We start from the raw sequence: 25,378 nt of genomic DNA on the forward strand, positions 1-25,378 counted from the left end.
ATCCATCCATCCATTTTCTATAGCCATCTTCAGGCAGTAGAGGGGGGGGGGGGTAGATTAAATGTGTAAATCATTTAACATAGTTTATTTATTTATTTTTTTAATAATTTCATTCTTACTTGTGCAGTGCATGATTTCCATTACAAATTATTTTCTGTAATGCCACATCCACAAGGGGGATCCACAAGTATCCACATCCACGACCCAATATCCTGTTAAATGATGGAAATAAATGGCGAACCAAAATCATGTACTGCAGACAAGAATAAAACCATAAAAAAATATAAATACAAAATGTTAAATTACTAATTGTTCAAAGTATTGGTATAATGTAGACCAAATGGTTTAAAAAAAAATATTGTACATGCACATCTCAATATCTATTTTGAGAAAGACTATTTTAGATATTTAGCCCAAAAGTACATTGCAACATACAGTATGTGTAAGTATTTTTGAATGTATTTGCAAATACATTCATTCAAGAATGTATACTCGACGTCAACAGTTCCAGAACTCTTCCAGATCTCTGTTGACAGTTATGCTGCTTTATGTCAAAGTTAATAATTCAAATATGTAATTGGTACACATTAAAACCTCAGTTTTTGATGTACATATGATGAAAAATCAGCGTGCAGAAAAGTTTTTTTGAGGAAGGGCATGTTTCAGTTGTTCAAAGGTATTTTTTTGTTAAATAACCATTCAAAGTTTGTCTTCTGTGACATTGAACTGAACTTGGCTTTGCCATCTGCTGTGCAAGGTTCTGACTAGATGCTCTGAAAGAAGAAATTGATGGTCTTAGCATCTAATCACTCCCTACAACAGTGCCACAGGTCCTCTGGAAAGCAACTTTCAAATTCCACTATCAAAGTCATAATGTAATCGCATTACGTTTTCATACTTTTGCTCAGTGATCCATCGTTTGAGATCATTTACGACCAGCTGGCTCTCATGTCGGAGGTTGTCGTTGTTTGAACATGATGCCGCTAGCTTGGACTGGAGTGTGTGCACCTGCAATCAAAGGAAATAACTTTGCTGTTTTTTTTTTTTTTGTTGTCCCTGCAAGATGATTTTTACACACCCATGAACATATAATCACAGTCAAATACCAACAATATGGAACATGTTTTTTAAAAACAAGTAAAAAAGGCAGAAAGTGATGATAGAAGAGTAGCCCTTAACAAGGAAATAAAGATTACGATTTGGAGATTGGGTAATAGTGACAAATGACAGAGGTAGCATTTGCTGACACATGCTGTATATAAACAGCAGGATACAGTATTAGATGGTGCTTAAGAGGAAAGACGGTGGAGGGTGTTTGGGGTTAACAGGGATGGGATGGTAAAACTGCTGACTTTCTCATTCTTATCACTCTGGTCCTTTTAGGTGCCTAAACTCCGGGACCATTGCTATTATCGGCCTGGAAACACCTTGATATGCCACACGTTTTACCCACAAAGAGTTGTAACCATGAAAAGGCCATGATGTAAACAACTTTTGAGTAGAGCGGCCATCCCCAAAAAGACATCATGTCAAAAACGTAATCAGTGAAAAAGTTAATATTGACTGTCCGCATATGTATTTTTTGATGCCACATAAAAAACTGCAAAATACAATATAAAGTAATTCACAACTCAAAACCTCGTCTGAATATTTACCATAAATTCCCCAAATACAAGTCACACTTTCTTTCTCCCAAAAATGAAGGCCAAAAGGAAGATTGATCCATCGCCACATAAGTCGAGTTTTGAGGCACAGATGTGCATTTTTATCGGCCAATTTCTTACTTACAATATTTGCCGTAACGGAACAAGCTGAAGGGCGAAAATTCATTGGCTGTTAGCAACAGGTGCCTGTTGGGCTATATTTTGCCAGGCCCCACCTAGAAAAGAGAAAACTTTTCGCGCCCCCCCCAGTCGATGCACTGAATATACAGTAAATAAGATTATTATTATTGAAAATTGTCTAAATATACCTACACATGTATCCTTTTTAACATTATCAACAGAAAAACACAATATAAATCAACTTTCAACAAGTGTTAATTATTTTTATCGCGTTTATACGGGTTATAGCTTAGTCTAAAATGGAAAAAAAAGAAGCAAGTGCACCAAAGTGCCTGAAACTATAAGAAAATGATGAAAATTATTACTTTATAGCAATTACATTCCACATGACAAAAACAAAGCCTTTTTTCTGGGATCATCATTTGGCATACACACATGCTCATAAACTCGGTGAACCACAGATACTTCACAACTATTTATGGTGAAAGGAATTTGAGCTGCATCACGAAAAAAAGGAAAAACAACTGCTTCGAGCACATTCATTACACTGGTGAGGCGTTCAATGACTACTCACAATGTAGGAATTCTGAATGACATTTAACATGCAGCAAATATATAATTTATGGAGATGAACACAAGAAAGTATGAAGAGTTTACAAAAGATGAGACTCATTCTGTTTTGCTACAAGATGAAGCAAATAATTACATTGTGTTGACAAAACTGAGTTGATGTATCAATTCTAAATATATCAATTGGGTATTTTGATGATGATCACACCTTGCCTGTTTTTTTAATTGGGTCATGCGGCGTTGGCAAGATGAGCCAGTCAAAGCCAGAAAATTGCCCTCTTGTTTTTTTTTTTTTTATTTTGAATTGCCAGTTTGAATAGGAAAGAACAAAACATACCCGCACTAACAATTGCCATCTCTACCTTTGTACCTTTGGTGATGCAACTTGAAACTAGATACGTAATTATAATACATACTTTGGGAGAGGTTAAACCCCATCCCAGTAATATCCAGACTTGCATACACAAATACATGGATGTGCACACACATGCAAGCATCCACACACATACACACACACACACGCACACAGCCACACCTAAACACACATCCACACACACACACGTTCACTTTGCAAAGGCAGGCATACCTCTGTAACGTGCTGTAATGACAGTAATTACTACGGTCTCACATTAAGACCCCCCTGCTGACTGTCTCACTCAGTCAGCCGGTGCTAGGATGTAAATCGCAGCGCCAGTTTGATGCTGTGATTAGGACTAAATTACACACCGTCCCTCTGTTTTCACCATTGTCAAGGGAGGCGGAGAGGTGACGCAAAAATGTGTGTTTCTATGTGTGTGTGCGCGCCTTTGATTTTTGTCAAATGGTGGGGACCAAAACTCAGGTTTGACTATCTTTGTGGGGATCTCTTGCCCTTTTGTTGTACCCTACACGTTCAGACCTCTTTTTGAAGGCCATTGCTTTTAGAGTATAAGTTTGAATTGTTTTTTTTCGTTAAAGTATAGGGCGAGGCAATCTTTTGTGATGGTTAGGTTTAGGGGCTAGAAAATGCATTATGCGAATGGGATGTCCCCTCTATGATAGAACAACCTCTTTGCGTGTGCGAGTGTGTGTGTGTGTGTGTGTGTGTGTGTGTGTGTGTGTAAGGAGGACGGGAACAGTAGAAAGGGGCAAAAGGAGGTGCGATTGCAGGCGGGGGTGGGTGGAAGGACGCAAATCTGCTTAACATTTAGATTGGTTTTGTTCACAAATATTTTAGCAGATGATAGGGGCTAAAAGGGGCACTGAAATGCATTTGGGAGACTTTTACAAGCAAGTCTGGAGATGCAATTGCTTCTGTTTTTTATGCTTGAAATTTTGAGATGACTGGTAGAAGATTTGGACTCAATAGTCACGGCTAGTGTATTTATCATTTTGAATACCACCGGTGCACAGGGCAAGCCTCTTAACTGAAAATAGATAGGTTTCTTTTAATTGGCTCATACAATCTTTTTACTTGACTTGCCACGATCAGACTAGAATTCCAAATCCAGAAACAACTGCGGCAATATTTGGAGTTCAACCACTGTACATTTTCTAGGAAAAATATATCAGTACAGTAAGAGAAATGCTATTGCTTTAGTAAATATTTCATACCAATTAATTGTATAATACTGTAAAGTAAATGACCACAGACACACTTTTACTGTGCACACAACTTTAAACATACAATTGCACAGAATATCTTGAACAAAACAACCATGAAATTTAAAGGAACATGTCATCTATTTAGTCCTTTTGGGCAATACAAATGTCACATTTTGCCTTTAATATATTACACTATTACATTCTTTCATGTACAATATCTTTAAAAACACACTTTGCCAATTGTTGTCGACTGAGAATTAAATTTTAGTACTCAGGGCTTAGGTAAGACCAACGACTGCTCACCTGTTTTCTGAGTCCGGTCATGTGACGTTTGCAAGCTCAGCCAATTCGTGACTATCTGAGCTCTGAGTACATGTGATGTGATTTTCAGTCGACCACAAGTGTCAAAATGTGCCTTTAAAAGGTATCAATTGTACATGAAAAATGGTACACTGTTCCGTCGTTTTCTGTGGGTAGTAAGGACCGGACAAAAACCCTTAATAAGTAAATGTGTACATAAATAAAGTGAATATGTTCAATAAAACCTTGCTTGCCTTATTTTCCCATCCCCAGTGATCTCCTAGCCACAGTACAGCGTGTGACCAGGCACGTGTCTTTAAAGGCACAAAATTGATTTTCTTTTACAATCCTCAGTGCATCAAAGCATGGTGCGCGACCGCTAACTCTCCCTACAGCACCGAGTAATACCCCACCACACCCTGGCCATTCCCCAAAATGAAAGTTTTCTTAAAGTAACAGTGTTTAAGATTTAGACCCTTTTTCATTAAAAATGATACATTAAATTATTATAAATTTCAAAAACTTGCAAATACAGTGGTACCTCGGTACTCGACCATAATCCGTTCTGAGGTGGTGGTCGAGCACCGATTTGTTCGAACACCGAAAGCAATTTTCCCATAAGAAATAATGGAAAGTATGTGTGCACAAGTAAATGTGCACAAGCAGTACATGATAAAGATAAAGATAAATAAAGCATTATAAACCATTTTGTATAATTTACTTACGTTTTGGAGAGTGGTTGATGGCATACAGGAATGGATGTGGAGAGGACGGGAGGGAGTTACTCCTTCCATGATGACGCTAGCTAACTGCGACGCGAGGTCGGACACTCGTACACCACGTTCATATTTTGCTATAATTTCCTTCTACGGTTCAATAGTGGTCCTCATTGTTTTCCTCTTTGCCTTCCCCTTATCACTGTCTTTCTTTGGACCCATTATTAAGGGCTAGAGCAACACGAAAAAGTTTAAATCCGGGAAGAAATACTCGAACAAACGTCTTACTCCGCTGGCGGTCTGAGTTGAACTGGCGCTTACCCGCTGGCCGAGAAGGGCCGAGGAGCGCGTTCGGGTCGGCTCGGCTCGGCTCGGCTCGGCTCGGCTAGGCTCGGCTAGTCGAGCACCAAAAATCTGTTTGAGGTCCGATGCATTATCTACTTGAATTTTTTGGTCGAGCACCGATTTGGTCGAGTATAGAGGCGGTCGAGTACCGAGGTACCACTGTACATGTATGACCAACAGTATGTTTGAAATATAATCGCAGGCCTAGTTATCAATACATTACATTACATGGGTGTGTCACTCCTACGTAGGTCGCCATGTCTGTGATTTACTGTAATGCCCCTAGGGCCCCAACAGGCGCATGCGAAAAATTACAAAGTATCCCTTTAAAGGGCCAGCCTGTGTTGTTGTTTCCCGATGCATCCACTCACATCCTCTGCCCTCCAAATGTACGTCCCCACACAGCTCTCAATCACACCCACAATCACACTGGCCATAAAAGTTTGAAGAGTTGTTGCCAAAATGCCCTTAGAAAATGCTATGACTCCGTTGATGTAGAATAACGAACAGTTGTTTAGCCATAGATGTCAAAGTCCAGTCCTCAAAGGCCGGTATCATGCACGTTTTCGATGCATCCCTTCGAAACACACAGGTTAAAAGGATTAGGATCATTTTCAACCTCCTTAAAGTGCTCCAAATTGATAAAATAATCTAAAGGTTCACAGCTCTTCGAAAAAAAACATATATGTATATAGTAGTACACAGTGGAAGTAACACAACTATGAGTGAGGGAATATTCTGGTAGTTAGACACTAACGTGACACTAGCGTCACGTGACAATAACATTATCTGTGATATGAGAATATTCTGCGACCCTTGTGAGGATAAGCGGCTATAGAAAATAGATGGATATGGAAATATCCTTTTGTGGAAAGTGAAAAAAGAGCAAAAGCAACATGGACTGTGTTGAACTTGAGCCTTTTGTGTAGTGGAAAGAATAGAGCTGCTTTTGATATGCCGTCTAAAAAAAAACCAACCAGCAAATTTTAGGGGAGACACCATAACATTCCAAGCAAAACGTGTAAAACTAAAGCTGCTCAAAAGCTATCCGTCATTAGAGGCTGCTAAAACAAACAACTTTTTAACACGGTTCTGAAGACGCGCATAAAACGAGACATTCAACCGGTGTGTTGCGGTCATCAGAGACGAATACGACCCATTAGTCTTTTCAACTCATTGCTTATCAGAGCACATCCTTTCATCAAATTAATGAACACATTTATTGTTAAACACATTTTTATAAAACATTAATTCATTCTGTCTAATTAAAAAGCCCAACAGGCCTGACATCACTTAGATATGCATACTTATCACTCACAGGGTCTGAATTAAAGATCCACAGGCGCGCGTTGCATGTGTGTGAGCGTGTGTATGTGTGCGCACACTTAATATGTGCATAGGTTGGCAAGCAGAGAATGAGGCTTCCAAAGCAGGTCTTCCCACTCTAAGCCTAATGGTGATAATTATGCCATGACCCAACATTAAGTCTGTGAGTGCGTGTATTTGTGTGTGTCCTACTCTCACTAATGGCGACGATGATGACATGTTCTCCATTAGACTAGTCAGTGGACCACAGCAGATCTAGCATATTAATGATGCTGATGATGGCTTCTTTAATTATCGTCGTCTGCTACTGCTGTATGGCCCCGCTCATTTTCCCAGTCCTTTCATCACACACTCCCCTATGCGTGTTTTCGACTTGTTTGTCAGCCGGCCGCCATTACTGAGGCTCCCTGTCGACTTGAGTCCCGCCTGCTGGGATGCAACTTTACCCGGGTTCAGCAGAAGTATGTCCCACAACCAATATTTAATTGGAAAGCAGCCATAAGGTTACATTTTAACATGAGCTTTTAGCTCAGAAATTGTATTTATTTGACAAAATAATACCGTTCAGTTGTAGCTCAGATATAGACCGATAATGCAAAAACAATTGAAAGAAGTAGACAGACTCAATAAGAAAATGATTCTTTCAATCTTGGACCGTTTGACAAGGATGAATCGTTCTACAAGTTTAATCTGTCTGTCTCATAGACCGGAAGCCCTTGGTTAAATTTCTGCTCTGGGCCTTCCTGTGTGGAGCTCTCTTTACCTTTGACCTGAGATGTACGATAATGTATGTCCACTCGGGTGTCCCAAGAAGTTTTTCAAAGCACCGTAGCGTGTGTGTCCACCCGTGTTTTTGTGTCTCGTTGTTGCCCTGGTAAAACAATTAAAGTTTGCAAATCCAGTGGAGCTCCAAACACCAAAACGATCTTGTGCAAACAAAAGTCACTCCCAGCAGATGTCGGGACAGGTTAGCTAATAGCTACGCTACGCCTTTAATGCAATCAGCCAAAGCCAATATCCACTCACGTCACGTTCAACGTGAGGCGATCTTATGACTCGATAGGCTATTGCAGCAGTCTATTAAAAATATGGGCCTGTTTTCATGTGTCTTGGCACATGACACAGAAGGGTGGCAACCGTTGAAGCAAATGCCCTAGCGCCTCCGGGAGCAGGCGGATTACATGCAGCCTGGCAACACAGTTAGCTGAATTTTAATTGGCTAAAAACTCCTATTTAAAACTACAACATTAGAAGGAGAGTAACCAAATAGATGTAACAAGATATGAAAAGAACAGAATATGGATAATAATTTTATCAATAAAAATTATATATATATATATATATATATATATATATATATATATATATATATATATATATATATATATATATATATATATATTTAGTAAAAATGAATGTAAAATGAAATTGACTTACATTTGTAGTTATTATAATTATTATAGTGTATTATCTAGATGGAAAGGATGTCAGGTTATGTTAGGCCAGCATTCATTAAAAAAAAAAAGCGAGGAGTAAAAAAAATAAAGTAATATTCAACTATTAATTTTGCATACCACAGCAATACATCAAATAATGCCTGACTTAAACAAAAACAAGCGCATGCGACAACACCCTTGAAACAAGGCTCCATTTTTTTGTCTTGGTGTACCACATAGTGGTTGAATGGATGTTTGGGTGGTACAACCACATTGCTTTAGTAGTTACCGAGCTTTCATTGAAGAAAATATTCGCACATGTAGCTGCCGAAAAAAAAAAAAAAGAAGAAGAAACTTTTGAACTTCCCAAAAGCACTGGGGCTCAATTATCCAAGAGTATTACGTGTACCCACAAAAAAAAAAAATTGTAGTGGCTCAACTTTAGGTCTTCAAATTAGTGAAGGCAGTCAATAACAAATTGTGCCCAGTCTACTCGTCAAGAAGAAGAAAAAGCAGCAGAAGACCAACACTAAGTTATTGAACACGTTGTAGCTAACAGTCAACAGCTGCTGTTGAGTGAGAATGCATTAATCAACAGGTTATTTGACATTAATATGTTAAATGACATATTTAAATATGACGTGCTTCCATTCTGGTAAGTGGAATGAAAAAAAAAAAAAAGGCCAGTTGTTCTCATTCTCATGACTGTGTGACATATGTGTGTGGCTTGGCACAAATTCTGTGACGTTTCCTGAACCCAACTGAACTCGGAAATAATCTAGTTGGCATCGAGCAACAGCACACCAGGTGATTGACCCTCCTAAATATACCAGCAGCACTCACAAGACTTAGTGTGTGTGTGTACAGTATTTTGGCCAAACGTACATAAGACGTTATTAAGGATTATTACTATATTTACATCGCATATGCATGAATTGGTAAGACATGATGTAATTTAGTTATTTGTAATGCCATTCTCCTGCAAGTCAAACTTAGAATTATAGCAAAAATAGTGATCATCTGTTAGCCGCTCATTAAAAATAGTTGCAAACACCCGCAGACGGCGCAACAGTTTCAGTTTGTTGAGTTCAGCTGCATTGCTTGGTGTAGAGCAGGACTAAAAGATGTGAAATATTGTTTTATTTTTATTTTTTTTTAGATTATGGTGGGAAAATGTCTGATTGTGTGACTAAGTAACAATGTGGTGGATTTGTTGTTGGTCATTCTGTTTGCTTTGATTTCTGCAGGTCTCAGTGTACCGTCACGCCGTAGGGGCTCATGTCTTGCTAACTCGAAGGGATTTTTTCTCTGGCTTTTTTTTTTTTAACAACTTTAAGAAAATGCTAAAATGTTTCCCATGGAATCCTTCTTTTTATCTCTAAAAATCTTCCCATTTAGCTTTGTGGATTAAAAAATAAAGGACTTTGAATTGTAACATCTCTTTGAGCTGATGCCATTTATCATTGCCAAAGTACATATACGTAATTCTGCTGTGAATTCATTTCAAATTGATTAGCATTGACTTTTTCTTGTGCAGACTTATAAATACATACATTTCATTAAACTCAAGTACAGTCATTTGTATCATTTCCTAGTTTCTCTAATGTAGACTACTTTAATAAATGCATGTATTATACGTTTTTCTCTGTGAAACCAGTGCATCAGCTTCATGTGTAAGATGTTGAATCAGTTTTCAAAGGCTGATGAGAGGTGCTCAGTGTGCATAAGTGCATGCGGAGAAAAGACTAATACTTTAAATTGATGTTAAGTGGTTAAATTTTGGAAACACAGCGTGTATGTGTGATCGGAGTCTGTGAAAATGATTTTAATGAAGAGAATGTGGATAAGGATATTATTGTTCAAGGTTAACAGTTATTCATTCCATTTTGACTGCAAGTGTCACATCGAAAGAAAAGCCTTTTCATTTTTCCCAAAAACAGCAGTTTAGCCGCTGATATCTGTAATAAGTATTACAATGAAAACTGCTCCTTAAATGAATAACGATGTAACCTTCAACATTAAAAGCCCCAGATATGTTTTAATTAAAACCAAACTGTTCTGGAAAACTATGCCTAAAATGTTAAATTCATTTTTAATTAATTACTTTGTAATTCTTGATGTGACATTACATGAGGTGTCTGTGGAATTTGTAGGCATCTATACCAAGACCACCTGTGTTTTGCTCTTTATGGAACTTTTTTGTTTGTTTGTGATTTTACCACAAAAGGGTATCAATGATTGTAGTGAAGAACAGTAGGAAAGGGTCTAAAACAGGGTCCCCAACCTTTTCATCACCATGGACTGGTCAACACTTGAGATTTTTATTGTTGAGAGGGAATGGCGAACATGAAGTACACATAAATGAGAGCTCACCATTTACGTCAAGCGAATGAGAGCCCTCAGCTTGTTTCTCTTTTCACACAGATGTGATGTAAGTCTCAAATACTTTTGTGGCAGCCGTCATTTGCGAGCTTATCTCGTTTGGTGACAAAAATGTAGAGAATCCATTACTTGTCACTTTAAGGGTTCTTTTAGCTATGAAGTAGCGCTCAAAGCCCTTACCGTGAAGAAGTCATTATTTCAAGAAGAACTCCTGGTATTGCCTGTTAAAAGATTTGTTTTTCTTCAAAGTTGTAGGCTCGTCACCTGTCTCTTGACAGGACACCTGTTTCATGTGTGAATACTTTAGCTACAATTGTGACCCCATACACACCATCCCTTCTCACTCTAAAATGTAATATCAATAGTGACTAGTGGTGGCACCAAAAGACAAAGATCAAGCCAAACAAAGCACAAATAAAGCACAGATCTACAGCATATATGTTAAAGGATAAACTAAATCAGTTCCAAAACTGTGCTCTCGTTTGCCTGCGTCCCAGAGACATCATTTTTGACAGGGATGCATACTTTCAAATCAATGTGCACCCCTCGAACGCATCGTTTTTTTTTTTTATCAAAAAGATAATCATCAAACATCTCTTGACATCTGATGAACATTTTTGACAACTTCGTCCCCAATGTTTGTTTTGAGCTTGCGGAAATATCAATGTTAATCGAAAAAAAAAGAACACAGCTTTGTTAAATAAACGCTAAAGTAGACAACTAGATCATTGTCACAACCATGCTTCTGGGAGTAACTTCAAAATAAAATCATCCCAATGCCGTTTATTTCATACATTAGTTGATATCCCACGTTTTATTTTGAAGCATTGTCTGACTTACTTTACAAACAGCTGTCTCGCTAGACAGATTTCACTGGGGCACATGCTACTGAGGTAGCTGCTCCAATAGCTGGGGCATATGCTGCTCCGGTAAAGATTTCACCAATAAAAAGAAATCAGCTCAACTTCAGAGCACACATGGCACATGAAATTTAGGATAGTTATTCATTGCTACTGTATTCACTCCACATAAACAATGCATAAGTGGCTAATTAATATGATTAATTCCTTCAGGAGGAATTCCTACCCTCAGTCGTGAAGCATTTTCCCTATCATCAAGTTGTGGGCCATGTACATATATTCACTGTGACATTTGTTAATATTTGTTGATTTTTCCTCATACTGTATCTTGTAAATGCAGTTTGAACCTTGAACCTCAAACATTTCTGTCAGGACCCATCGTTTTTTAGTATTGCGTGTTCCAGGGACCTAAAAGTTTTCAGAGGTAAAATGAGCACTGCAAAACATTGTTATTTCGGGTGCAGCTCATGGGTCCCGTTACTAGTTGATCCACAGACTGGTACCGGGCGCAGGACCGACAGTTGGGGATCTCTGGTCTAGAATGAGAGCATTTAACTAATCTTCATCAGGGGCCGCATCGTAGTTATGGTTGACATTAAGGGCCCGGTGATAATGAGTGAGGCCAATAACCACTGGTGAAGTAATGGTAGAACAAAAACCTACGGTTAGGTATATGCTTGAATTTTAGGTAGATGGTTTGGCTAACACATTTACATTAAGGAAAAATAATGTAAAACAAAGTTTATTTCTTGTAAACAGTTAAAATATTGTTCTTTAAGGAAAGTACTTTTTGTCCCTTACAAAAGATTTTATGTAAACCCTGATTACCATCGCTAAACCATCAGTGTCACAAATCAAAGACATTTAACAATAATTAAGTAGGGAAACTACTGTATTAAAGACCATGCAGATTTTAAAGTAAATAGCAAGTAAGCCGTCCTGGATGCAGTGAACGGAGGGCAACATTTATATTCAAACCCAACAACAGCCTCTGAAAGCTATTAAAAAGTAGCCTTAACTATTGGTTGAAAAGCGTGAAAAGATTGAAAGGGGAAGGCAATTCTAAAGTTTTGGACTTGTCCAAGTAAAGGCACGAACTCCATTATCCAGTAGTCCATGACACATCTATTGGAGCATTTCGTGTACATATTGCAAATATGCTGGGCTGCTCTTTTTTTTTTAATCACTGTGCTCTTTCCCTGTAGCTTCCCTAGTGTGATTAAAAGTCAAATTGTACAGAGACATCAATGTCACTGGTCAGATCAATGACTTCAACGTTTTTATTGGATGCAGTTAAGACATGTTTATCAACTGTTTGCCATCTGAAATCGTTTTGGTAAATTCTCATTAAAACTGCCTGCAACCCCCAAAAAGTTTAGGTGACCACACTAATGGCCTGTTTGTGTATGGCTGATTTAGGAGAAAAAATATGATTGCTAATGTGTTTGAAGGAGGAGGCACACAACGTATCCCATGTTGTCATGGTTTGTATGTAAAATGCATCATGCATTTCTGTACTATGTGTGCATTAAAACAGTGACATGCTGATAGCCGATACCTTGCAAATCATTTCTATCATTCTGATAATGTCAGAGGAGAGCCAGACTAACAAACCCATAAGAGACTAAGAGTGAGGCCATGCATACACACATGTACTGTACAGCATCTCATAAAAGTGAGGACACCCTCACATTTTTGCAGATATTGTAATAAATAATTACATATTTTCATGGGACCACCCTACAGAAACTATTATAGTAAAAAGGATCAGGATTGGTATCAGTATTAGTGACTACACAGTAAAAAGGAGTCAGCTTATTTACCAGGGTATTGTTCCCTCAAAATAACTCAACATACAGCCATTACTTTCTAAATCACTGGCAACAAAAGTTAGATCACACCTAAATGAAAATGCCCAAATTGAGTTCACCTTGTTATCTTCCTTCTCCAGTGTCACACGACCTCTTAGTATTACGAGGTATCAGGTGTAAATAGGTAGCAGGTGTGTTAAATTTGGTATTACATTTCCTGTACACACTAAGACTGGTCACTGAAAGTTCAACATGACACCTCATGGGAAATAATGCTCTAAATAGCTGGAAAACAGATTTGTTGATCTACATAAGCATGGCCTTGGCTATTAGGAGCTTTCCAACACCCAGAAACAGAGCTGAGGGCACATTGGCCAAGACTATCCAGCAGTTTGTTTGTTTTGTTTTTTTTCGAACATACAGGTAGATGTAGGAGTGCCCGCTGCATTGCTGAAGGGGTTGAAGATATTGGGGGAGGAGGGGAACAGTCTGTCAGTACTCAGACCGTATGCCGCACACTGCATCAAATTGGTCTGCATGGCCGTCCACCCAAGAAGGACTCTTCTAAAGACGATGCACAAGAAAGCTTGCTATCAGTTTGCTGAAGAAAAGCAGACTAAGAACCTGGATTACTGGAACCATGTCCTGTGGTCTGATGAGACCAAAAGCATGGTGGTGGGAGTGTCGTGGTCTGGGGCTGTATGGGTGAGGCAGCATCAGAAAGCTAGTTTATTGTGGGAAACATGAATGACTACATGTACTGTGACTGACGCATGATCGACTCCCTCCAGAAATTAGGCTGAAGGGCAGTATTCCAACATGACAATGATCCCAAACTCAACTCAAAGATGACCACTGCTTTGCTAAAGAGGCTGTGATTAAAGGTGATGTACTGACCAAGCATGTCCCCAAACATAAACCCTCTTGAACATCTATGCCGTAGCCTCAAACAGGCCCAGAAATCGGCCAGCTCTGTAATATCATCATGGAGGACTGAAAGAGGATTCCTGTGGCGACCTGTGAAGCTCTGGTGAACTCCACGCCCAGGAGACTTTAGTCAGAGGCGGAAAATAATGGTCGGCAAACAAAATACTGAAATTTTGTGGCTTTTCACTTATTGGTGGACACATTTAACCCTAACCCTGTTGCAAATAGTTTTCAAATGAAGGGCTGTATTTTGAGTAATTCTGAGGGAACAACAAATCTACACTTATATAAGCTGTACATTGACATATTGCGTCAGTCATATTGTTAGTGTTGTCCCAAGAAAAGGCATAGTTTAATATCTGCAGGATTGTGAAGGGTGTACTCACTTTTATGAGAAAAGGTATTTTTTGGAAAAGGTGCAACTAAAAACGTTAAATTTTCTCAAAAATCTACACACACACATGTGATTGAGGACAGAACTATCTGAAATCCAGTGACTGTGCACCGGGGCAATTGTAACAGATTTTCTCCATATGCGACTGCAGCGTACCATTTACAATTTCAAACCCTTTGATTCTCTTTATTTATTTATTTTTGATCCACCAGCAGACAATTCATCTTTTCAAAGTCCATAAAAAAGTGGGAGCCGAATGAAGGAGCCATATTCACAACAGCCATCATGTTAGTGTTTAAACACTATTTTTCCAAATGCATATTCGGCAAAAACTCAACGACTGTTGAGATGATGAAAGGCAGGGTAGATGCATAAGAGGACATAAAGGAGGCTGTGTTTCAGTGCAGGTGTGGCCATCAAATGCAGAAATACATAGAAAACAATCTAATATCACACACACATGTACATAAACACACAAACACACACAATTCCTCTTTACAAGTGGGTGCCTTAAAAATCAAGAAGTGCAAGATTAATTAAATACATCATTTGTCGAAAAAACACAAAAAAACTAAACTTATAATAAGGTTTTCATTTTGCACCTTACCTAAACAGTATACAGTATTATTGAACAATGTCTGACGCACATCAGTTCAATATAGGCTGTATTGACACGGTTGATGATTCAGATATTTTTTCTCATTTGACCTGCTTTTGATGTGGGTCATGACAATCTAAAAAGAAAAAGAGCCATTCATAGAACTGAATATCTATATATTATGTCAGACCTCTTACAAACTTGGATGAAAAGCCACCATTTTGTGTATACCTGCCAATGAGACTGTAAAGAGCAAATTGACTGGATGTAGCCCATCGGCACACAACACATTCACTGTGAATAATATAACACTTACAGTAAATCCAATTCATTGCAAAAGCACAGACCATTAAATATGAACTAAATCTATTACATTAGCATCATGCAGACCCTAAGCCATGCTTTGACTGCAGATCTTATTTCAGGCTCTTGGGCCACACCTTGCCTGTCTACGGTTTCTGATTCGCCTTCATATTTTTTATGAATTAAAAATCCAACATGGAATATATTCTGCTTTGTGTGATTTCTTTTATTTTGATGAGGACGTGTTTGAGTATATTGGTAAGCAATCACAACGACTTGTATCTTTTGTGTTGTTGACTCGGTGAAGCGACTTTTGACCCCTTTGGCGACTATTTTTTTTTTCTCCCCCAAGTGACAGGTGACATGTTGGCAACATTCCAGTATAGTGGAGGGAAAAAGGGTCAGGGCAATTTACCCTGTTAATCTTTTGAGTCTTTGTAAATATTGGAGAAAAAAAAGTACCTACATCGCAGCTAATATGAGCACTTCAGTAAAAGGAAAAATCTCAACTGTAGCTGAAAATAAGCTTAACTAGCCTTAATGTTTACATTTGACCCTAACAAAAGTTTGCTTTTTTCTTAATCTGCTCAATAAATATACAACATTTTGAATACTCGAAAATTATATTGAATCAAAGGTTTTGCCAAAATCTCGTCTTGTCTTGTTGACTCAAACTCATGAGACATCCAGACTTGTGGGATATGTGTTTTGTCACTCTCTCCCCTGCCTTGAGGGTACCCATAATGGTATTGGGCTTGATACCTGGACCTTTTTTCAAGATATTGGTTCCTGTGATGTAAGCTGGCATTAGTATCAGCCACTCTGTTGGTACATATTTAGAATACTGAACTAGAAATTACAATTTAAAATGAACAAAAACAAATTGTAAGCTATATTGTAGTCAGGGAGAGGGCGTTTGTGTATCAAAAGTACCAGTTGTATCGGTACTTGGTATCAGTATTAGTGATTACTCAAAATTTGAGTACTCACACTGGTATTGGTCTGGAAAAAAAAGTGGTATCAAACCCTTCAGTTTTTAGTTTGAAATGCTAGTAGATAATACTTGATCAAGTGATACTATTCAAACAAAAAAAAACAAAAACAATAATGTATGAGAAAATATTACCAATTTGTTAAATAGAAGAAAAGGAGCGGAGTCTGGAAGGGACTGCTTGAATGTGCTAATATTGGATACTTTGGACGTGGATATGATTTGATATTGTTTATGCCAATATCTGACTCTCAATGCAGTCTAATTTAAGTCCACACTTTGAGACAATATGTAGTAAAAAAAATTATATAAAAAATACAGATTTTAACTTTGTTGGGTGCAAATAGATTACTGCTATTTAGAGCACTGTTTTGAAGCATCCTGTTTGTTACGATACTTAAAAAAAAAAAAAAGTAGCGCTTAAATTTTGTAAGGCAGTTTCTTTCCACATAAAATACATAACCTAATCGAAATGAAAGGTGAAATTCTGTCCAGCAAAGGAAACATATGGATGATGCTGTCATTATAGTTGATGAGAAAATATAGAGCCTGCATTATTCGCAAGTGTAGAGTTTACAAAATGGTGAGAACAAAAGGAAAAAGGTAAAATTAAAAAAAAACAAAAAAACAGATATGGAACCAAATGTAAAATTGAAGACAGTGGCAGGGTTCATGAACGCTTAAGACAGAATTTTAAGTTTGTTGAATGTAAATGAACATCGCCTCGCCCCTTCTGACTTTGCCCTTAATTATCTATTCTGCCTTTGTACAACAGCAGCTCAGCTTTGACAATTGCTCTCCCTCAGAGATTGTACCTGCTTCCAGTCAGAACATTAGGGAATATCAGGGAATATTACGCCCAGAATTAACTCTCAAAATCACCTTGCACACACCCCTTCCATCTTTGGACAAGATAATCCGGGCTCTAGCACTGGATTTATGCCAGTAATCATCAAAAGTTAGAGAAGTAAAGAAGCAATGAAGGTGAGGCAAAGACCTTCAGTCAAAAGAGAGAAAGGACTCTAATCGAAAATAAGTAAGCAAACAAGGAAAGATATGATTACATCCTTGCAATGAGAGATATTTCATTTTCAATGACTTCTCAAGAGTTTGTTTGAATGTACCTGGGCTTGTGCATGTTTTTTCTCCACGTCTACCTGCTGAAGGTTCCTATTGAGTTGTGCAACCTCCAATTCCAGTCTCCGAGCCATGGCCCTGCAAAAATGCACGTGATGATTTGGTGAAGTTGATGAGACATTACTATGCACTCATGGGACATTTTATTGCATGAACAAGCTAAGAGGGCTTAGTTTTTGATTGAGATCATTGATAGTGTATTGCCTGCTTCGTGGAAGGCAACATGTGTTAAGGTTATCGAGTGAATGCTGGTGAGAATGCTTGTCCTCTACGATAGGCTCCAGCTCCCCGTGACCCAGAGCAAGATAAGCCGTACAGAAATAGATGGCCGAGAAAATCAGTTTGATTGACAGGGAGACACAATGTCATGCATTCATTTTTGCATTTGTAGTTTGCAGAGATGTACAGTACTAGAACTGCACTACATCATATTTAAAGTTGTTTTGAAATTTAAATGCCTCAATAGTCACTAAATAAGAATTTAGAATAATTTTTAACACCCTGTTTAAAATGTTGATATGCTATATATGCTCCAATTTTGAAGCACTTTACATGGGGAGAAGACACAAAAAAACGCAAGTTTTTGTAAAAGAAAGCGCCATTTTATAGAAACTGTTATTAAAGGAACAAAACAATATAATTTAAGGTTTTTGGTTGCAATTTTATTAAAAAAATCAAATTTCATATTTATTGAACCATAATTATATTTTTTTTAAACTTTTGATTTGTCTTGCCCTTGATCTAAACATTGTTTTCATATTATCAAGAGAAGAGGTATTTTTTCCCAAATCTTCAAATAATAATTTCCACAAATCATCTTTATTCTAAGTTTCTGGTTATCTATGAATAAAGTTTGACTGACTTAGCTGATTTTTTGGTTGACATTGCCTTTACCGCAGCTTCATTTAGTGGATGTATAACACAACCCCAGCCACTGATGTAGCTTCTATTTTATGTGTCTTATAATGCGGTGCGCCCTATATATGAAAAAAAATAGGCCATATTCATTTCAATACACAAAGTTATTTAGATGCAAATGAGTTCTTATCAATGCAAACTTGTGCATATGCTAACAAAGGGAAATAACTGGCACAAACATAAATGCGAATGGCATCACAATATAACACTGAAGATAAGAAATAACATTAGCCAGGATGTTATGAACTGTCAAACAAAATTAGTTCCAAAATGTCATTATTTCGGGGGTGGCCCATGCAGTTGAGCCAAGTCGGGCTGAGAACTAAGCTAAAGCTAACATTGCACCATTTCTATCTATCCAGCCTTTTCCTTGATAATGTGGAGTCACTGGTGAGGAAGATTACAACTTACACTCGCGGGCCAGATTTGACAGAAAAACAGATCAACGTATGCGTCACTGACGATGATTGCTTTCAATTGAAACCACGCAGTGCTTCCTCACTACAAAATGTAATATCAACAGTGGCCAGAGGCACTGCCAAAAACAAAGATCAAACCAAACAAAGCACATATGAATTACCTTTTAAAGGATAAACTAAATTAGTTCCAAAACATCATTATTTCAGGTGTGGCCCACCGGAGTCACTATTCATGGTTATCCTACGTAATGTAGCAAGAGCTCGTGAGGTTATTTGGAATCAGCATCAGAGCTTTAGCTGATCTCAAGCAAAAAACTAAAATATAAAAAAAATGGTCACGATGAGTAGACTAATCGAAAACCCCCCCCACAGATTAATCGATTATTGAAATAAATGTTAGAGACAGCCCTACTGATAGCATATCGTATATTTGACGATTGTTTTTTTTTTCTTTTTTTCCAAAATGCATTAATGTTAACTTTTAAAGAATAAAAACGTTTGAGTAAATACTTGCTTGGGCACAATGTCTGTGTTTGCGTGTGAGTATGTGTGGGTGCGTGCCTGTGTGTGTGCGTGTGGCAGTCGAGGTAAGAGAATGTGAAGGGGATCAATACGAAGGGGTCCATTCCTGCCACACTACTGTGGGCCCACTGTCTGTATGCGAGTCAGTTAGTGTTTGCGTGTGTGTGTGTGTGTTGTGTGTTCGTCAGCTGCCCCGGCTACAGCGGGATCAATACAACAAATGATTACCATTTCCACTAACCTCCCTCCGCAGCCTGACTCCGGCCGATCAGTGGGCTTCAACACGCCCCTTCATCCAAACACACACACACATACACAAGCACACACAAACGAAGAAACAAGCCACACACAATCGTTATACAAAGCCTTAAACAACAAGACTGTAAGGAATTATATGTATTTGAACATAAACATCTTTGGCTTAGTGATCTCAAGTCACGTTTTATGGATTTTTCTGTTAAAAAAAAAAATAAAAGTCAGATGGGTGCTTTTTTTGTTGTTTGTTGTTACTTTACAAAGTTGTTACTTTACAAAAACAATTAAATTGCATAATTTTTTGTTAGTTTTTTCTTTTTCCACTCAAAATGAAAGTCAACCTAAAAGTTATATTTTCATCTGTTTTTGTTGAATATGAATTAAGAAAAGCAAACAAGAACAACAACAACAACAATAATAATAATAATAATAATAATGGTTTTTTTCCATCTCAGGGAGTCCTATTTCATCACTGGCTGAAAATATACAATCACAGCTCATCTGTTGACTGAGTTTATGTCGCGCGAGGTCAGCCATTATTGGTTGTTACAGCACTGAGAAACTCTGATGCCATTTTCAGACAACAGCAAGAGGTAAAAGACCCCCCCCCCCAAAAAAAATAGATTTTGCTGCATAATTCATTTTCTATACACACATAATTAATCAGGATGCCTGGTTTAGTGCGTAGAAAACATTACTGACAAGAAAACCTTTTTTTTGACTTCCTCGTTGAGCTTGAAATCGTAAAACGTAGGGATGTTTGATTCCACTTTTCAGACTGATACGTGAACGAGTATGCAATGCTTGAGTAGTCACAGATGCCAAATGCTGATACCTGCAGCACTTTTACTCCTCACAACTTCCCCGCCCAAAAACAATGACAGATCATTTGTAAAAAATCCTGCAAAATTCAATCAAGTATTTGAAAAACGTTTAAAAAAAGATAAAGGAAATTATTGATACAAGGTACAGAAATTAGGGTGTTTGAATAACAGTGGTGCCTAGTATTTATTTATCTATGTATTTGTTTGTTTGTTTGTTTATTTATTTATTCATGACTTTTTGCTGGTTCTCTTTGTCTGCTTGCCAATGTTTTGTTTGTGTTGTGTTTTTATTAATTTAATCTTAACAGTCTGAGATTTTTTGCATTGAATGAGAGGTATGTGTATGTTAAATGTTTCTGTATGTACGTATTACCATTGTGGAGGTACATGTTGAGTGTTCAGCGATCAGAAGGTGGAATATAATTTAGTATTTTTGTTGGATGTGAGGCAAGATGATTTGTGGCTAGGGTATTTCGGGATTCTTAAGAGGGGGTAGGATTAAACAAAATTGGACTTCTTCCCACTCATTTTCAGGCATGTAAATAGGATTTATGGTTTCTTCTTTATTTCTTTATGCTTTGTGTCTCCTCATTTTTGCGCAGTAATCATATTTTTTTCTCACATGTTTGAAAAAAATAAATGAAAAAAGGGTGTGATTGTAAAACTGCCCAACAGTGTTGGGAGTAATACATTACAAAAGCAATGAAATTGCTGTAATGCATTACTTTTTGCTATAACGCGGTATTGTGGTACAAATGTGAGTAAAGCTATGCATTACATAGTGTTTTTAACCTGAAAGTGCTGTTTTTCCCCAAATTTGGCAAAAAAAAACACAAGATCGGAGGCGAAGAGTCCAGGGCAAAAAGTTTACTTGTTGTTGTTAGTACCTACTACAACAGAGATTAGTGCAGCAGACACCAGGTTGAATATGGACAATACGTATACAAGATGGACACACGCCCATTACATTCAGTTCAGCAGAGATAAAGTCAAGAAGAATATAATTGTTAGGTGCACTTTGTGCACAACACCTAAAGAGCTGTCCACTTCACCAAATAGCACTAGTAATTTGACAAACCATTTAGAGTTGTGCAATACTGTAGTAACATGAAGTTTGCAAAAAGAAAACATGCGGAGGATTGAGAGTAGGGATACATGATTGTTTTCCCGCTCAGGGATGCCACTTCCACCCCAAGATGTTAGGAGACTCGTGGCGGAGTATGTCATACGTAGAGGATATGCGTCGCGTTCCACAGTGGATTCGCCAGCATTTCCAAACCTTGTCAACAAAATCCCTGTCGTCACCAGTAATAATGACAATGTAAGCTAATTTTCACCGTACAATTACTATTATTAATAGGCTGTAAATAGTTGTGGTTAATGTGTCTCAAGATGAAACCTACAAAACTCATGTTAAACACAATAACGTGATGATGATGTAGGCTAGCTGCTAACATTAGCCCCACCGCAACCATCTATTTTTGAAACGTCTGTCCCTTACCTAGCCAACTAAACTTGAATTTGAATATTAACATTGAAATTGTGGAATGCACTTGCCGTTTCTGCCTAAATCATAAACAATGCAAACTATGCTGCAAACAAAAGTAATAAAGAGATTTAAATACAAAAAAAGTGTATCTTTTCTTTAAAAGTTTACAATATAAAGAATTTGTTCAGTTTTTAGTCTTCAGCAAACCTTCCACTGAATATGTAATGAGTGTAATGAGCAACATTTGGAAAGGAAAATCCACATTTCCAGTCATGTTGGTGAGATGAATTAAACAGTTATGCAATAGTATTGTAATGCCTTACATTTCGAATACAGTAATATTGTAATCTAACAAATTATTTTGAAATGACAGTCATAAGTAGTAAATAATGTGTCACCGTTTTAAAGTAACTTGCCTAACACTGACTGCCATCGCAGGTACCAATACCTTGAAATAAGGCCAGGTACTGACCCAAAACTTGGTATCGGTACTCGCTCGATCCTAATGAGAAGTAGCAAAGTGCAAAACCTACTCATACGATGCCCAATTAAACACATAAGAAAGCGAGCAAAAATCCGTTTTTCAAAAAAAAAGTTTTATAAAGTCACTATTTATTAATATTGTCATACGAGCATTAAAATGAGTAATTCAATAATTTGTCAACCTGCAATATTTCTAACCACCATCGTTCTGATGCGTATTTCATTTTTACCCTCATGTAACTTAAAAAGTTACGCAAACAACACAGAGTAGCCCAATAACTGAACCCACAATGAAAAGAATTTTCATGTTGATCAAGCTTATTGAATGTTGTGGGCAGTTAGTGTATCCAATCTGAAACCTGCAAATTATTCATTTTTTATTTAAAATGTTTATCAAGATCATTTTACAGAGAATCTCATTTTCAAGAGAAAGGGCACAAATTGAGAGCAGTATTCCTGTTGTCCAATGATATTCTATCACAAAGAATCACAGTAGGCTTCTTCACAACATATGCTTGTGAGCGATTAGTAGCATAAATGCAGTGGTAAAAGCAGCAGCAAAGCAGACAAAACAAAAAGGAAAGCATGAGGCTGATAGATTAGTCCAGGGAGAAAACATATGACAGGAAGAAGAGAGTCAAAGCTAGAAAGGGAAGGAGACATAGGCATCCCATGGAGAAAGGAGGGGATTTCCCACTGCACACATGGAAGCCATTAGCATGGTGTTGTTGCTTTAAAAAAAAAAGAAAAAACCTTTCATGCCTTTGTTGTTATTAGATAATACTGAGTTAACTGTAAACGGCGCCATTCTGTAAATGTACTTTGCAGACAGAGCAATCGTTTCACCTAAAATTGCTTGGACCTTAATAAAGTGTAATAATTCACAATGAAAACCTAGAAAGATTCCACGCAGACTTTTAAATTGCCGGTTGACTATTAAAAAAAGTTCCACAAGCTTCTCGTGCACTCTTGTTGCAGTGAGGTTATGTCAAAGCCAAAGCCACAACCACAACGACACATTTACACTCACACAAGCGCACGCATAAACACACACACACACACACACACACACACATACACGATTCATATTTTGCTGATGTCATCCCCACAGCTCTTAACGACGACTATGGGGTCAACTAGGGGCCTCAAGGCTGAACTTTGAACTCTGTGCACTCATATCTGTACAGCCAGCATGTCCCATCACACACGTCAAACTCAAATCCATGGATGATATTCTGAGATTTGACAGGAAAAATACGCTTGGCCATTTTGTTGAGTTCAGACTCTACTGGTCACTTTATCTGCCTACTGTGTACTGCAAATAATGAAATGTATGTTTTAGATTACCGAGCATGCTCAAGGGAGGATGGGAACGTAACAGAAGCGTCTCGGTCCCTACCGTATTTTGACTTGTTCTTGCTTGTCCTCATGCACACACGCCGCCATGCGCTTTGCCTCCTCTGAATGAGCTGCCAACACCTCCACTTCAGCAGATATAGAAAAAAAAAAAAGTGAAGATAAGGTAAAAAAAAATGAGATAAGGTATGGTTTTAAATGTATTAAAAAACGTGGTAAGGTGTGTATGTACTGTACATGTGTGTATAAATGAAATGACAACTTGAAGTAGTAGCCTTTTTGAAGTAGACAAAAGACGCAATCCCGTGCTTGGTCAATAGATGGCACTCTTTAACCTGACCACACAAATCGTGGTCGCACACTGCAACTGCCGCCCTTCAATCATTTTCCTTTTCGGGCTCCATCCTCCGTCTACATGCAATAAAACCCCATTGTCCCACACTTAGTGGTGCGGCACACTGAGTGGCTGCATAATAAACCCCCGGTCAGTTTGCTTGCCTTTGCTTTGCATAGCCTTTTCAGTTGTAGCTGAAATTTCCTTCCTTACCTCTCTCATTTTTGTGTGTGCTATATGCTGTTTTGTGAGTCAATGTTCCCTGGTAGGTCTTTAAAACCTTTTCACTAAATTCACTATTCACTTAACACAACATAAACTGTCAGCCGTCAGTGGCCAAGGCTGTTGAATATTGAGGAGAGCGCGCTTTATATGCAGGTGTGTGCAAGAGTGTGCCGAATATTTACAGGCCGGACCTTGACTTTGGGAAAATAAATGTGTGTTAGTGTATGTGGAATAGAGCCGTTGGGGTGATGCTTTTAGTGCCGGTCGCTATGTTGCGATGGGCAGACCATCTTGATTTAAGAGTTGAAACCACACAGCAAACGTGTGAAAAATATAAATGTATAAATATGTACACTGCGAAAAGTGCCAACTAAGAAAAAAAACCACACAAATCAGGCAATTTCTCTTGTTTCAAGCAAAACATCTGCCATTGGGCTAAGAATTATTGTCTTGCCAAGAAAACCTCATAAAAGACTTTCTTCTTCATGTTTTCGGGAACGATTTAAGTTAAAAAAAAAAAAGTCAGAAATTCTGTATTGAAGCAAGTTCCAAATTCATTTTAAGCAAATAGTTCTCTAAATAAGGCCTAATTAAATGTGTTTTTCATATATATTTAATGGACTTGCATTTACAATTAACTTTTATAATTTGGTACTCATGGCGGTTTACAACATCGGGAGCAACTATAGATGTACAGTGTCTTGCTGAACAAGGTCATAACAGTGTTGGGATCAAACCCACACTGACCATGCCAACAATAAAAATCAGTAAAAATAAAAATCTGTTGAGCAACACTTCAAAATGTTGCATTTTTTTTCCTCGTTTGAGTCTAAATATAAGAAGATTGCTTAAATCTGTCAAATGTAAGCAATATGTTCTAATTACTTTAAAATCAAACTCATGTAAAATATTAATTTTAAAACAACGCCAAAAATATTTATAAGGATTTTATTTGTTAAGCAATGATTGCAATGCTGCAGATTTGAGAAAACAATTATAATACATAATTTAATTTAAATTACAGGAAAACGTAGGTATCTAGCTGTAAATGTTTTAAACAATGCTCATGAGCAGATTTGTTCTTATATT

The 25,378-nt window shown here is 37.7% G+C and overlaps 1 protein-coding gene across 1 annotated transcript in view; it reads right to left on the bottom strand.

The window, feature by feature from the left end:
• Positions 1 to 25,378, bottom strand: part of LOC148407660 (uncharacterized) — a 109,534-nt gene that overhangs the window by 15,256 nt on the left and 68,900 nt on the right. Inside the window, 5 exon segments of the mRNA XM_088402018.1 lie at positions 120 to 212; positions 899 to 1,008; positions 17,452 to 17,542; positions 19,565 to 19,612; positions 23,774 to 23,858. Coding sequence (XP_088258144.1) covers positions 120 to 212; positions 899 to 1,008; positions 17,452 to 17,542; positions 19,565 to 19,612; positions 23,774 to 23,858 — 427 coding nt within the window.

Source organism: Hippichthys cyanospilos, chromosome 19, assembly GCF_059441005.1.
Source record: "Hippichthys cyanospilos isolate Australia breed blue-spotted pipefish chromosome 19, RoL_Hcya_1.0, whole genome shotgun sequence".
Lineage (NCBI taxonomy): Eukaryota > Metazoa > Chordata > Actinopteri > Syngnathiformes > Syngnathidae > Hippichthys > Hippichthys cyanospilos.